Genomic DNA, 15,846 nt, shown 5'->3' with positions numbered 1-15,846 from the left:
TAATTACCCTAAAGCAAGCTCTTCTGCCTAGATTAACTCTCCCACTAGTAATACTGTCTGGCTAAAAGCCAGGTTCAAATACTGAAGTGTGCTGAGGTCTTACAGATATTCAAGCCCATGTTCTGATTTTAGCACAATTCCAGTTTTAATGTTCAAATCAACAGCAAAAATTATGATGGACAGCAATTCATTCTCACTAAAACACAGCTAATATGTGTTCCTTAAATCATGAAGGTAAAGTGGAAAAACTAAATAGTTTGATGACCTTAGAGAAATCATTTATTCTCTCTTATACTCAGTTAAATGGGAGCCTGGTTATCACAATAGAGATGAGTAATAATGAAGGTAAAATGCCTGGTAAAATGCATCACAGTAGGCACCCATCTTATTATACACACGTCAATAAAAATAAGCATCTATTTTTTAAGGGAAGAAAAGAAATGCTTCTTAATAAAGCTCTGGATGAACCATTTTTATCTTCTTTCAAAAAATGTAAAAACACATAAAAAAGCATTATCTGACAAAGAAAGGTAGAAAAGATTTTTATCTTTAATTAGAGTTTGCAGTATACACTTAACTTTCTGTAATCTGCAGTGATGAATCTCTATGTAAACATTCAGAAAAAGAGGGAATACTGTGTCATGACTTATGAACTATAAATTTTGTCCCTGATTACTAGTCAAGAACAGTTTTATACATTTATTAACAACTACTTTCCTCCACTTAACAAAAGCTCTTAAATAACAAAATAAATTATCAGCATTTCGAACCATAAATTTAAGAATTAAAGTTTAAAAAACTGGTTAGTTTCATAAATGCAAGCAGAGTAATAAATTTCATATATGTTAATTGCAGTTACTTATGTTCTTTGAGTGAAGTAACACAAAGATTTTTCCCTTCCCCTTTTGGCAAGTTCACAAAATTCATGAAAAGTCTTCACCTTTTTCTTTTTTGCTTAATTTCTTTTTTGCATCTCAGCTGAACACAACAGACAATAGCTGGGGTTATTAGCGAGACATGATAAAAGAAAAGGTTATGACCACTCAGAAGATCATGTATACCTAAAACATAACTCAGACTTTCTAGTCTTAACCTGTAGCTCTAATGTACTAAATGATTTACAAAGAACTAATAGAGAGATGATTTAATGAGCAGGTTGAACTTGGTAACTTTGTCATTTTGGGTCACAAACACATATTCTGCCCTGAAAATGAGGCAGAATACTAGTCATTTCCAATGAGACTAGGTACAAAAGAAAAACAAAAACAAAGCCATAGATATTTTTAAGTTGCACTACACTATTTTAACTATTTAATTAAAAAATTTAACTACCAGATCAGTGCACTGTTTCTTGCTTAAACACACAGTAACTAGATAAAAAATATTTTTAAAATAAGCCAGAAGTAAAAAGGAAAAGGCCTGAACAGCTTGACAAACAGCAACAGAATAATTTCCAATCAGTGACTATTAATGGGAATACTTATTTTATACAGCGAGTATTGACAACCATTTAGCAATTCTTTAATCAGGCACTTGATATTTTTTAGCTAGCATACTCAATACTGGGGCATCACACACACACACAAAAGTATGGCTTTATTACAAAGGATTCAAGATGGCAACTACTTAGAATCCAGTGCCAACACGGATTATAACAAATCCAGTGAGTGTTTTGTTTTTCAATTATTCATAGAAAATTTAATCCTGATTAAGTATCCTTGGGCAGGAATTCATGGGTAGTTGATGACTGAAACCAACATTTATGTGAAATGCTTCTGTTAATTTAATCTGTGTATACGGCTTAATTATGATTGGGGATTCAACGTAAGAGGAATGAATTCTATTGGGATCAAAATTTCAGTACCATATCACATAGTACCTTTTCCCTTCTTTCTGTTTAAACACATAAACCTGCTTGTCCCTTCACCTAAGTGCTCAGATTTTAAAATTCTTTGTCCTAACAACTCGTGTAATGTATTTAAGTTTTATTTTTTCATAAACTGTTTGTCAAAAACCTTTGCTAATCAAGCTAAAACCTGAACTAGAGCCAAAAATGGCAGAAAAAATTGGAGAATAACTCCACCCACAAATAAACAAAAGCTTATTAATTTAACTGTGAACCTATTTTATATTCATTTCCTGAAGTAATTTCAATTCCTTTAAACTCAAATATGAAATACATTTTCCTTAAAGCATAAAAAGCAGCAGTTTTAAAAATCAATGTATTACACTGATTTCATAACTGGACTAGTTTAGATATTTATAAGCAAGTAATCATTTAACTGATCACTTTTTATAAGACTATTAAACCTGAGTTAGCTATTAAGATGAGGCATTATAAGTGGTGAATATTTTACCAAAATATCATAGTTATTTTTCACATTTATTTCCACATAGAAATTGCTTCAATCATTTTATAACAACACTTTCTTCAAAGTTTGTTGTTTAAGTATATTTCAAAACATTTCATTTATTACCTTTTTTTTCAGTCTTGGTACTGCTTAAATGCAGTTATATAAATAACATGCTCTGCTTTCGCTGTTCAAGTTTTCATACTAAATGTATGAAAAAAAAGTCACTGTATTTGGATCCTTATTGCACTCTTTTAACCAATTCACTTTTCCTCTCAACAAAAATCAAGTATCAGAAATGAGGGCGACTTTTGTGTCCAGATGATATGGTCAGTGGTAGTGTTACTGAAGAAAGTGAAGAAACTTCCCAGTATAGACTGTGAGATAGAAAGAGTCTGTAGAGAATAACCATGGAAACAGACTGGCAAAGGATAACACCTATTGTAACAACCTGAAAAGAAAAGGAAAGGAATGCTTTTACTACATGCAGAAATAGAGAAATAATATTCAATTTATTATGAATCTATATATGCTTTTTATATAAATACAATACTCTATCTTTCATCTTTACCATAGGTACATTTTATCAAAAAAATTTTCTGACTAATGCTCAGAACTCTAATTGTTTAAGGATAAAAATCCCTTTAACAGTTATTTTGTAGATGACAAAGTAAGGCACAAAAGAATAACTTGCTAAACCATTCTCTCCTAAGGGTATGCACTACAGACAAGAGTTTCAGTAAATAAGAAAAATCAGGTTCCTAGCTAATTTAGTAACAGGAATAAAGCACGCTCCTACCTGAACTTTAAAGAGTACTCTAAAAGCCCTTTCAAAAATTCTCAAGTTGCTTCTCTATTTTTGTAGACTACTGTCCTATCTATTCACCCTTTGTAAATACCTCAGGCTCAATAAACATTTGTGCATTCAGGCACATACTGCATTGCTTGTAAAGGTCTCCTGGCAGACCCCTATTTTGAAATGATGGAGCCATTCACCTAAGAAGGTAGGTATCAACACAATCAAAATGCATCATACTTGAGCATGGCACTCTGGTTCGTAGTCTGTTAAATAACTAGACTGATTTTTACAAATCTTGATTTTTGCTATTATGTAAGAAAAATTTTAATCATTTTTTAAAAGATGTATTATAAATTCTCTAATTTATAAAACAAAATTTCTATTTTAAAATTCTCTATTGTAGTACAATCAAGAAAAGCTATTTCCACCATTTTGCTTATAAATATTTTAAAAATTTTTAAACTTCAAATTTATCTGCTTACTGGTTTACTATTTTGTTTCAAAGTTTTAAATAACCCAGAAAATATCTTAAAAAATAAATAGGTCCCTCCTATTTAAATATTCTCCCAATTAAGACAATATTTTCATTAAAAAAACTACTTTGATCATGTATATTTCTTACCTTGTCTCTTTGGTAGTCGCTAAAAATGACAGAAATGCATGCAAGAACTGGATGGCATAAAAACCACAAGATACAGCCCTGAAACAAATGAAAAAGTGAAATAAGTAGAACTGTGTAGTTTTTTTTCAGAATGTACCAGACAAAAAAATGTTACTAGCATTTTTAGGTTCTGATTAACCTCAACAGGCCTTTAGAGTAGAGCCTGCAATAAAATGTAGAAATAAATTTACTGTTGCTGTGACATTAATATTTTGTTTCTAACCAAATGAGTATATTTGGAATATTTATAATCTTATGTTTATAAATCTGTTGCATACACATTTTGATACACTACAAATTATTAATATAAGTAACAAATTATTAAGTGACAAAAGCAAGGCACAAATGTGTAATATTCCTGTAAAAAGAAAAAAGAATGTACATTCATATTTGCATGCTGATACACAAAGAAATCCTGTAAAAATACACAAAAAACATTAATAGTCGTTACCTGTTTGAGGGTTAGAACAGAGGAGGGGGAACTGGGCAGCTAAGAATGGGTAACTGTTTATACTTTTCAAATATTTTTCTATTCTTCCTTGAACCTAGTAATGTATTCTCTTTTCCAAAATTAAATTTGAAATAAAAAATGTTAATAAATAGCTGTTGAAATGTTTGGTACATTAAAGATATAGGGAGAAAAAAACAAGATATAGAAAAATGTTTAGTATGTTACTATTTGTATAAAAATGAAAGGAAATATATATAGACATATATACTTAAAACTCCAGAAGGATAAATTAAGAATAGCAATTGTGTGAGGAGGTGAGAATAACTTTTTGCTACTCCTTAAATACTTTCAGATGTTTGATCCTATTTAGAAAGTTAAATTAAAACATAAAATACTTTAAATTTTGCACTGCTTTAAGCATAAAGCAAAACAAGAGGCCAGGCGCTGTGGCTCATGCCTGTAATCCCAACATTTTGGGAGGCCGAGGCGGGCGGATCGCCTGAGGTCGGGAGTTCCAGAACAGCCTGACCAACATGGAGAAACCCCATCTCTACTGAAAATACAGAAATTAGCCAGGTGTGGTGGCACATGCCAGAGACTGAAACAGGAGAATCGCTTGACCCCGGGAGGTGGAAGTTGCAGTGAGCCGAGAACGCGCCACTGCACTCCAGCCTGGACAAGAGCGAAACTCCATCATAAAAAAGAAAGGCCGGGCGCGGTGGCTCACGCCTGTAATCCCAGCACTTTGGGAGGCCAAGGCGGGCGTATCACAAGGTCAGGAGGTCGAGAGCATCCTAGCTAACACGGTGAAACCCCGTCTCTACTAAAAATACAAAAACTTAGCCGGGCGTGGGTGCAAGTTACTCGGCAGGCTGAGGCAGGAGAATGGCATGAACCCGGGAGGCGGAGCTTGCAGTGAGCCGAGATCACGCCACAGCACTCCAGCCTGGGCGATAGAGTGAGATACCGTCTCAAAAACAACAACAACGAAAGAAGCAAAATAAGAAAACTTAATGCCTAAACACCTCAAATACATATTAACTTATCAAACAATAAGCACTACTGTCCCTGTGAAAAACTCAAAGGCAGGATGACATCTTCTTGTCTTGCGCTCAGAAGCCTGAAGTTGGTTCCTAGGGCTGCAGCAGCAGCAGCTTTCGAGGAATAAAGCAGGAATCTGGCTCTTCTTCCATAGCTGCCTCAGAATAACGGCCAATAACTCTGGACAAGGTGGGCTGCCTGAACAGAATCAGTCTGATCACAATGCTGGTTCGCAGGGCTAAAATGAAGGGGTATGGATTCTCTCAATCTGACAGAAAAGTGAAACCTTCTAGGGAGGGAAGGTTCTATGATGTTACTGCTCTAACCCTTCTCCTGTATAGAAAAAAACTGAATTTGCTTTTAGATCTCACTAGCACAAGAAGGTCAAGAAAGGAGGAATAAAGTGACACGATCTCATGTGGATGGAGTGAGGCTGGATGAAACATATGGACTCAGCCTCCTGGCTCCAGCTGCTTATGCTGAAGGATAGCTCCTAACTGTTATAAAACACTGCATAACTCTGAGAATAACAGTTTATAGTCAATTAATAACTGTTGAGAAATCCAAACCATATTTGATTTCAAAAATTTAAAATTCTGGTATTACAGAAAAAAATGTAAAATCCCTACTGATGAAACTATGAACCAGGCAAAACTGACCTGCAAAGAGTATATGGAAAATACTGTCTCACAGGTCTTGTAAAATAGGGATAATACCTACATCACATAAGTTGCTAAGGTTAAATGAGTTGAACCACATAAAGAACTTACGGTAGTGTCTGTCACATAATAGAAGTTTTTTTTTTTTTTTTTAAAAAAAAGAAGGTCTCGCCCTGTTACCCAGGCTGGAGTGCAGTGGCCCAATCTTGGCTCACTGAAACCTTCAATGCACAGGCTCAAGCAATCCTCCCATGCAGTCCTCCCATCTCAGCCTCTCGAGTAGCTGAGACAACAGGTGCTTGCCACAAAGCCTGGCTAATTTTAATTTTTTGTAGAGATGGGGTCTATGTTGCCCAGGCTGGTTTCCAACTTGGGGGCTCAAGCGATCTGTCTGTCTCGGCCTTCCAAAGCACTGGGATTATAGGAGTGAGCCACTGTGCCCAGCCCAGAAGTTTAATAAAAGTTAGCATGTAGTTGTTTATTAACTTCCCAAAGAAACCAGAACGAAGTGGATAATCAGAATAAACCATTTTCTTTCCAAACCCATACTTTGGCAAATGTGATGTAGAACTCCCTTTTGAGTGTACTTCTCTCCACTGTGATGATCTGATAGAGTCCACAGCCTAATGACAATGCTAGGCAAATTCTTAGAACAATTAGGAGGATCCCTGCTAAGTTGTGGTGTGAATGGTAGCTATGATGACTGGTATCTTCAAACTGTTCCCAAAGTAGCAAAACACTCTGCAAAAGAAAAACAATATTACATTTTGGAAAAAAAAATATACCTCATTACAATATTTTTTTCAACTCTTTAATAAACATCCGTTTAAACGTTATATAAACATTCCTATCAGACCATAGAGGTTGTTAATTAACAAAGTACAGTCTTTTCATCACTCTAATACCCTAAGCTAGACAAAATGAATTTTTATCAAGTGAGACCACAGTTAAGAGATTTTTAAAAAAATTCTATTGCTGCCGGGAGCAGTGGCTCACGCCTGTAATCCCAGCACTTTGGGAGGCCAAGGCAGGTGGATCACCTGAGGTCAGGAATTTGAGACCAGCCTGGACAACATGATGAAACCCCATCTCTACTAAAAATACAAAAAATTAGCTGGGCGTGGTGGCGGGCACCTGTAATCTCAGCTACTTGGGAGGCTGAGGTAGGAGAATCACTTGAACCCAGGAGGTGGAGGTTGCTGTGAGCTGAGATCGCGCCATTGCACTCCGGCCTGGGCAATAAGAGTGAAACTCCATCTCAAAAAAAAAGGAAAAAAATAATTTTATTGCTGTCATGATTCAAATAAGATATCTCTAAGGATGAAAATGAACTGAAAAGGTTAAAAGAACAAACTTTCTTCTAAATCCATTTCCTTTTTACTTCAACATCATTGAATGTAAACCATTCTGCATTCAAACTGGCTATCTCAGGGTAACTTTCAAACATTTCAGTGTTTTTTGTGCAATTCAGAAATCAAAAAGTCAGAATTGTTGATTTCAGACTTTATTCTTTTTCACGGTAACATCCCTTGGTAAAGGACAGCATATTTTTAATATTCACTATAAATCCTCAGGGCACTGTTATTCATCACTGTTTATTGACCTTTTCTCCCATGTTGCTAACAGTAAAAAGCTCAGCTAGTTCCTCATTAAGCTATTCTGTTTATTACTATTCAAAAGAAATTAGTGTCCATGTTGCCTCCATCTTTACTAAACATCAATCACTTAACTTACTCTAACGTTTTAACCATTGCAACACATGTCTGTAGCTCTCTGCACTTCTTTCCTTTGTCAATTCAGCCAGCCCTCAGAATTGAGTCTTCGGTGACTTCCAAGAACTTTTGGAAGACATCAAAACTCAATATCAAATCCAATTATTAGGTTTTATGGGGTTTACCAGCAAACTCTTGCTTTCCTCATTCTCACATCCTCTACACTAATTTTACTCCTGATACCATTCTTCTTAGGTAAACTCCTTTGTCACTATAACATGTGAAATTCCTTCTTGGGCTCAGTATTTGCAAACCACCAAATTATACCCATCTGATTTCTTTGTTTTTAGACAAAGTCTCACTCTGTTGCCCAGGCTGGAGTGCAGTGGCACGATCTCAGCTCACTGCAACCTCCACCTCCCAAGTTCAAGTGATTCTCCTGCCTCAGCCTCCTGAGTAGCTGGGATTACAGGCATATGCCACCATGCCCGGCTAGTTTTTGTATTTTTAGTAGAGATGGGGGTTTCACCATGTTGGCCAGGCTGGTCTCGAACTCCTGACCTCAGGTGATCCACCCACCTTGGCCTCCCAAAGTGCTGGGATTACAGGCGTGAGCCACTGCGCCCAGCCTCCCATCTGATTTCTTAACCAACATTTCTGAACTTCACTTTTGCAACACAGAAGTGCTACCACAGAGCTACCACAGCCCATGGTTCATATTTTTACATATTCAAACTTCCCTGTTTTCATATACATATGCTAATATGTGATCTGTATAAAATACATATGTATTTGTATAGTCTCTGACTGCCTGTCTGATCTGCCTTGTCTGGCTTGTTGAAGATCAGAGCTATATTTAATGTATTCTTCATAAATGTTCATATAAACTCTAGTGTAATATTATCTCAGTTCTCAATTCATATTTGTCTATGACAATAAATTAAAATTACAATGAAATAATAAAAATGAAATTTTTAAAAAGAAATAAAAAGTGAGAATTTATCCTGACATTGACACTACTCTCCATAAGTCCTGGCTCAAAAACATTAAGTTGGTAGAATCTCAACCTTATTTTAATCAATTCTTCTAATTCAATTATTTCTCATCATCCCCTTTCCTGGCACTACCTCCTTTCTAAATATCACCACCTGTGATATGGTCTCTTTCTGAAATCATTCATGTAAATTCAATACTCCTATTCCACTCAAAACCTACTATATTAAATAAATACTAGGGATAGAAAGATGAATAAAGCACTGACCTCATCCTTCATTAATACATTTTTCAATTTATTTAATGAATTAAACTTACATTATAATGTCCTCTACAGAGCCTAAGTATATAATTCATTTTCATCTATAGCTAATGCTCATCAAAAACTCAGTACAAATTTTTATCTTTATACCTTTCTTCTTAATTTTTACAAATCCATTGAACACAGGCGTATGGGTATCTTAGAATGTCAATACTATTAATATAGAGGAAAAGAAAAAAAAGGCATGCAGGGCCTTTATAAAAGACTAGTTTTGTTTTTACATTTGCTTTCAAAAACAAGATCCCATTCTTTTTTAGTCTATATTTTGCCCTTTAATTAATCTTAGATAATCACCTGAATTCTTTTACATACAAAGCAGCCAATCCTAAAGATTCTTGACAATGGATAAATCTCAAATTCATGGAATCACTCATTCAGTGTTAAGTACTTACCATGTGCTAGAGAAATATGAAAGAAAGCTATTATTAAGTAGGAAATAAGACTCTAACCTAGTATTAAACACACTGTGCTTAAATAAGCTGATAGGAAGCTCAAGTTCAGGTAAATTATAATTAAATTCTGCAGTCTACATATAGTAGCATCCAGATAATTAAGATTATTTGATCTAACAGTCTTTAAATTCATACTTTAAATGACACAAATTGTAGAAGCTCAGAAATTTCAAGAAAAAAAAAATGACACAAATTCCTTATGGGTCCCAGGTTTCAATTCTGAAATGAGGTATGCTCAAGTTTGCATTTCTGAGGATTACTAAGCAGAAACATTGAGTATCAACACTCACCTGTGTCATGACAATGAATACTGCAATGCCAGTGGATGCAGGCGTAGAATCCCACTGGAGAGGTCTGCTTTGAGACTTCTTCATTCTGACTATTGTCCAACCCATGCATAGACTCAAAAGTAAGTATAACATCTGAATTTGGGAAGCGATGTCAAAAACTAATGGGACATGAAAACCAACGTCAACCAAGTTTTCACAATACAAAAAATTTAGTGCTTTTTGCATTAAGATGAGAACATCTTTTTTTTTTTAAGCCACAAAAAGCCATTTTCAAAGAGAAGCTAAGGAAATTCATTAAGAGATATTCGCAGGTAATAATTCTAAAGATTTAAAAATTGCCATAAATTTTGTAATATATTTATAAAAATAGTTAAAACAGCAGCAATACTATTTAAAAAATACATATATATGCCCATACCATATGTCCATTAAGTCCAACCTTAACTCTCTTCGTTTCCCATTTTTCTTAGCTTTTCTAACTACATAATCCTGTTCTCTATAACTCACTGCTTATTAAAGCAAATTCTAAATACGATTTCTGCAATGTGGAGAATACTAGTACCTTCATTTCTGGGTTAATTTTTTTTGACGGCTGAACTATAATGTGAAGAGTATTTTCTAAAACTATTAACAAGAAACAATACAATGAAATGCATAGCTCCCACAACATCCAAACATTGGCTTTACTTTCAGAATCCTGAAATGAGAAGCTCCATGCATTAGTGTGATGTGCCACCAGGTGGCCATCACCTACACTGCAGGGGAAGCCTGCTACTTCAAACAGAAAAGATGTATCAAAACCACCTGTATCCAGGTTAACACTACAAGAAAACAACAAAAATCTATAAATGCTTCAAGTTCCATATATATATTTATTTTATGAGGTAGCATTTAATGATTTTCAAGAAAGCTTATCACTTTTCTTCACAGCGTATTTTGATGTGAGTTTTAGGCTTTGGGTCAGAAATAGAAAAGAGTCTGTTATAACAGAGAGTGGAATTATAATAGGAAGAAAACCTTCAGCTTTGAGGTAAGAAAATTTAGGTCTGAGTCTAGTCTCTACCACTCAATAGCTGACTGACATGTGGAAGTATGTTTCACATCACTGAGCCCAGATCCTTTATCTGCAAAATAAGGATATGCAGACCCCTTTTCTATTGAGGATAAGATGAGAGAATGTATATAAATATGCCTAAAAACAATGAAAAGGCAGAGTGTGGAGACTCATGCCTGTAATTCCAGGACTTTGGGAGGCCAGGGTGGGTGGATCCCTTAAGCCCAAGAGTATAAGGCCAGCCTGGGCAACATAGTGAGACCCCATCTACAGAAAAGGAAATTTAAAAATCAGCCAGGCATGATGGTATGTGCCTGTAGTCCCAGCTACTGGGAAGGCCTGAGGCAGGAGGATCACCTGAACCTAGGAGTTTGAGGCTGCAGTGAGCCGTGACTGCGCCACTGCACTCCAGCCTGGGCTACAGAGTAAGAACCCTGTCTCAAACAAACAAACAAAAAAACAACGAGGAGCTGTACACATTACCTATTATTAAGAAGAAACTAAGTAAGACATATGGGAACTTAAACTGTAATCCTGTTCTCAGTCAAGCTGATTTCTAAACAATTTTCGACAGAAAATTTATACTATGACAAGAAATAAAAAAAAGCAGATAGCAAGTGTAAAAGCTTTTTAAAAAATGCTCAGAAAGATACTCACATTCTGCCAAACTTCCCATAAATGGTACCCCTATTCCATCTTTGGAGTAACTGAGGAATTGAAGAAGATTAGTGTAAATTACAACTGTGAAAAAATTGTGTATAATCAAAGCAAGCATAATTTTGGTGGACTAATTAGGATTAATTAGATGTAATGATGAACACAGTTTTAGTGGTTTTGAGTTACCTGGAGAAATGAATGTAATTAGCTAAAGCTGAACCAGCTTGTAACAGCAATGCAGTTGTCAGAACCTTTAAAATCATGTGCATGGGTCCTCCTTTCTTAATAGCCTGCCACAATGATTGAGCATAAATGCAAGCAATCACAAAGTACACTAGGACTAGGAGGAAAAAGAACTCATGTAACCCTGTGAAGAGAAGAAAGGGAGTTTGCTTCAGTAAAACAAAGCCAGTTATCGTATTGGGCTGCTTTCAAATCTCCCTGTCAATATATTTCTAGAACTTGTTTTTTAACTGGAGTCATAGCATTCACCTTTGTAAGAGAAAAAAAATTATTAAAACTTAAACAATTTTGTACCTTGGGGTAAAATTTTAACTACAAGAAAGCAGATTAAACCAAACTAGTTAAGGTCAATCTGTAAGAAAGCATAATGGTTAGGGGAACCCAAAGACTCATCATAAAATCACAGTTTTGTTTGAAAACAGTAAATGAAAATAATGATTTCAGCATTCAGTTAGATAAACATTTTACCCCCAAAGTGAATTTCTTTTGTAAAAAGTTTAGAAATAGATTACCTCAGTCAATAACAGTTTAATATGCCCTGACAATGCATCTCAAAGTGTGTTCTCTTGCCCAGCAGCATCACCAGGGAATTTGTTATAAATGCAAATTCTTGAGTGCCATCCAGTTTTTGATCTATTGAATCAGGAACTCTGAGTAGAGCCCAGTAATCTGTGCTTTAGTAAGCCCTAAGCATGATTCTGATATAGCTAACACGTGAGGACCACAGCTCTGGAATGTCCCAATACCTTGAATTTCCATTTGGACAAACCTTCAAAATATCTGTCACGTCCAGAGATATCTTCTGAGATAAACTGTCTGCAGCTCTTGCCAAAAAAAAAAAAAAAAAAAAAAAAAAAAAAATCCTGTGGTGATCATGCGACTCCATGCCAGGATTGGCTGAAAATTGTCTAACACCTAACCAAATGGCTACCAATGCAAGGGGCCAACAACGTAACAATTCTGAAAGCTAAGTTAGGGTAATCATCTTCTCTTAGTAGATCAAACTATAAAGCAGAAAGGAAAGAGGCCATAGAAATTGAAGTTGAAAGGAGCTGATGTTGGGACAGGCCAGACGAATCAAACTGAGCCATGATAAAAACCAAAGTTTTGAGGGAGTAGAAATTACAAGTGAGGAAAGACAGATGGCTGGCAAAGAACAAAGAATGTGCAGACTTTGTATTAAAAATGGAACCAGTCATTACAGCAGTCTCTAGTGCCTACTAGCAGCTTTTTAGTACAGTCTTCATGTAACCTTATTATAAATGTCACTTTTTCTGTGTTCACATGCAATCTTTTGACTGAGTCTCCATTTTTCAGAAATTTCAGAAAATTTTTATAATAAAGCAGCAGGCTAGCTTTCAGTTTAACAGCTAACATTTACTTGCTTACATGTCAAGACAGTCCCTAATATTAAGGCTTTTACGTTCTATCTAACACCAGACTGCTCTAACAGTGGTGTGAATAGAGCTGTCTTAATTGAGTCTATGGATGAACTTTCATTAAAATAGCGAACACCAAGCCTGCTCTAGTTTCCCATTTGGGTAAACTCCAATTAACAGTCAGAGAAGAAAATATTTCTATTATGTGGAAAATAATTTTGTAAAAGCAATCAGAAGACACAAATTATAAGAATCAATAAATAGCTCAATCAGGCTTTTGGCCTCGTTAGGGGGAAAAAAGCAGCAAAAAGTATTTCTGCCACTGGGTGTCTCTCCTGCTCTATGAATATAAATGTGGACAGTTAACTTTTCTAGTGCAGGTGAAAAAGCATGTTTAGACTTCAGGAAGGGAAAAGAAAGAACATATTTTCTTTTTAAACACCTTACATAGAAAAGCATTCCAGCCTTAGAAATAATGGCAACATAATCCTGGGATTATTATAGTACTGGAACAAGACAGAAAATAAAAATGCTAAATATATTATAACAACTGTGGGTCAGTAAAGTTCCTTATGCTATCCTGTGTTTTGAATCTTAGTTTTTATCTTTCCTTCTTAGTATTAAAAAATTAAACATGGCATTCAATTTAAAGTTTTATTTATTTATAATATTTTACAGAATATCTTTAAAGTTTCTGACTTATAGGATAAAGTTTCTGACTCCATTAAGTTACAACTCTACCATGAAAAGAAAATCCTCAGGCTATTTACTGAGGAATCAGAATAATATAGAAGGAAGGGACTCTGGAAAATAAGATATATGTCACCAGCAAAAAATGTTTTAGGATTATTCAAAGTTAATAATCTTCCAGAAAAAGCTAATATTATAACGAACACAAAAATTATTTCATTGACATATTAAATAAATTGAACTGGGTCTGTCCCACACTTTATTCGCTGAATTTTAGATGATTCTTCCCTTGAACCTGTACATAAAATGCTTAAAAGATAAAATGCTAGCTCTGCACTCAGTGTTCTTTTAAACAAATCATCTCTTTAAAAAAGTCTGTTTTTTTCCTCTCTTCAGCTACCAATTTTTTGTTTTGCCACAAGCAAAAATTGTTTGTTCACTTTGAAATTAAACTCAATTTGTGTTCACTTTGTTCACTTTGAAATTAAAATCTAATTTTAAAACAGGTGGATACTAATTGTTAAATCTTATTATACTTAAGACTTAATAATACACATGAAAAAAGTATACACTGAAGAAGAAAAATACTCTTAATGAGCATACAACAGGTGGTGAACACTTGTAAGGAAATGTGTAAGGTTTAAGGCAAGCTTAAAGGAAGCAGCATTGGCAAAATAAAGTAGCAAGAAAACTTAGAGGCCAGCTTCAATAAATTTAGCCCCAGCTAAATGATGGTAAATGAGAAAGGTGGAGAGCCTAAGGGGAAAGGGTCCTTGGGTTCTGGGGCAGCACCTGGAACAGACATTCCCGCCTCCCCATGATCCTTGTCTCAGAGCCCCAGTGGTCTCCCACACTCAAGTGTCTCAAGATATATCCTGATTAGTCTAAATCAATCAGAAATTCCCTTACTCTTACCAGTAGGAGGTAAACCTAACCCTTTTGACATATTTGTCTACTTTTATCTTCTTTCTTTCATGTCAACTTACATTTCTCTTATGATGCTATGACCCAGTTCTGAAAAAGGAAATGTGATAGGAAGCTTCTGGGAAAGACTTCCTTCCTCCTAAAAAGTGATACTGAATATTGCAATCACCTAGACATGATGCTCAGAACTGCCACAGCTAACTTTGAACTTGAGGCAGCTAGCTTAAGAACAACACTGATAGTCTGAGGATAGCTGAGTAGAGAAATGCTAAATAAACCACCCTGGAGAAGCCTCAAAACTTCTTGTTATGTAAGATAATTCATTTCATTACAGTCTACACCACTTGCATTAGGGTTTTCTGTGACTTTAAGCCAAAAACATTCCAACATGTTACCAGCAACACATTACTGAAGCTAAATGGAAGATCCAACCCATTGTCTTTTGGGACATGGAGGAAAAAAGGGATAACACTAAAGAATGAACATAGCTGCTAGAATTTTAAAAACAGTGAGATGGCAGATGTGGCAGAGCCTGTAGTATTATTCCAGTGAAAACCAGTCTATATGCGCCTTTAGGTAATAACACTCTCAGGATTCTGGGTACTTCTTGGTCTCTAATTAGAGTACAAATATAGTTAACAAGGATTCTAATCTTTTAAAGAAGCAGTTTTACTTCATTTTACCTTAAAATATTATAATCCTATTTAGTACTTTGTCAATCAGCATCACACTTGCCTCACTTTGTTTAATCTAGACCAATTCTGTAAAATAGAGGATTAACCAAAGTCTGGTAAATATAAAATACATAATTGGTTTGAAAGAAAACAAATTATGAAATTTAACCAGAATAACATGTAACATTAATTGCAACTATCTGCACCAGGTTACTCTAATTCAAACCTCTGAGACATGTGGTAATAGTCAATTTTCTGTAAAAAGCATAGCAAATCAATTTTTCCTACTTGTAGCAGATAATTAGACAAACTAGCAGAAGTTTCTAAAATGAATTGAAGATTTTCCCTGTGAACAAATTCCATACCTGAGGCTACAAAGTAGAAAGAATCCCTCTTAAGGCTGTATTTTAAAACACATTACTAAAACAATGTGAAATACGGACTTTTAGATCAGCGGTTCTGTACCTAAGAATCAACTTTAGAGCTTTAACTGG

The 15,846-nt window shown here is 35.1% G+C and overlaps 1 protein-coding gene across 1 annotated transcript in view; it reads right to left on the bottom strand.

Annotated features, from left to right (window-relative positions):
• Positions 1–531: 531 nt before the first annotated feature.
• Positions 532–15,846, bottom strand: part of GPR180 (G protein-coupled receptor 180) — a 28,589-nt gene continuing 13,274 nt past the window's right edge. Inside the window, exons 4-9 of the mRNA XM_004054649.5 lie at positions 11,629–11,809; positions 11,443–11,492; positions 9,732–9,889; positions 6,512–6,703; positions 3,773–3,850; positions 532–2,802 (exon numbers count right to left, since the gene is read on the bottom strand). Coding sequence (XP_004054697.1) covers positions 2,644–2,802; positions 3,773–3,850; positions 6,512–6,703; positions 9,732–9,889; positions 11,443–11,492; positions 11,629–11,809 — 818 coding nt within the window. The 3' untranslated portion in view covers positions 532–2,643. The remainder of the gene's footprint in view (positions 2,803–3,772; positions 3,851–6,511; positions 6,704–9,731; positions 9,890–11,442; positions 11,493–11,628; positions 11,810–15,846) is intronic.

This window comes from Gorilla gorilla, chromosome 14, assembly GCF_029281585.2.
Source record: "Gorilla gorilla gorilla isolate KB3781 chromosome 14, NHGRI_mGorGor1-v2.1_pri, whole genome shotgun sequence".
NCBI classification, from domain to species: domain Eukaryota; kingdom Metazoa; phylum Chordata; class Mammalia; order Primates; family Hominidae; genus Gorilla; species Gorilla gorilla.
The sequence above is the reverse complement of the archived record's forward strand: the minus strand, read 5'-3'. Positions and strand labels throughout refer to the sequence as shown.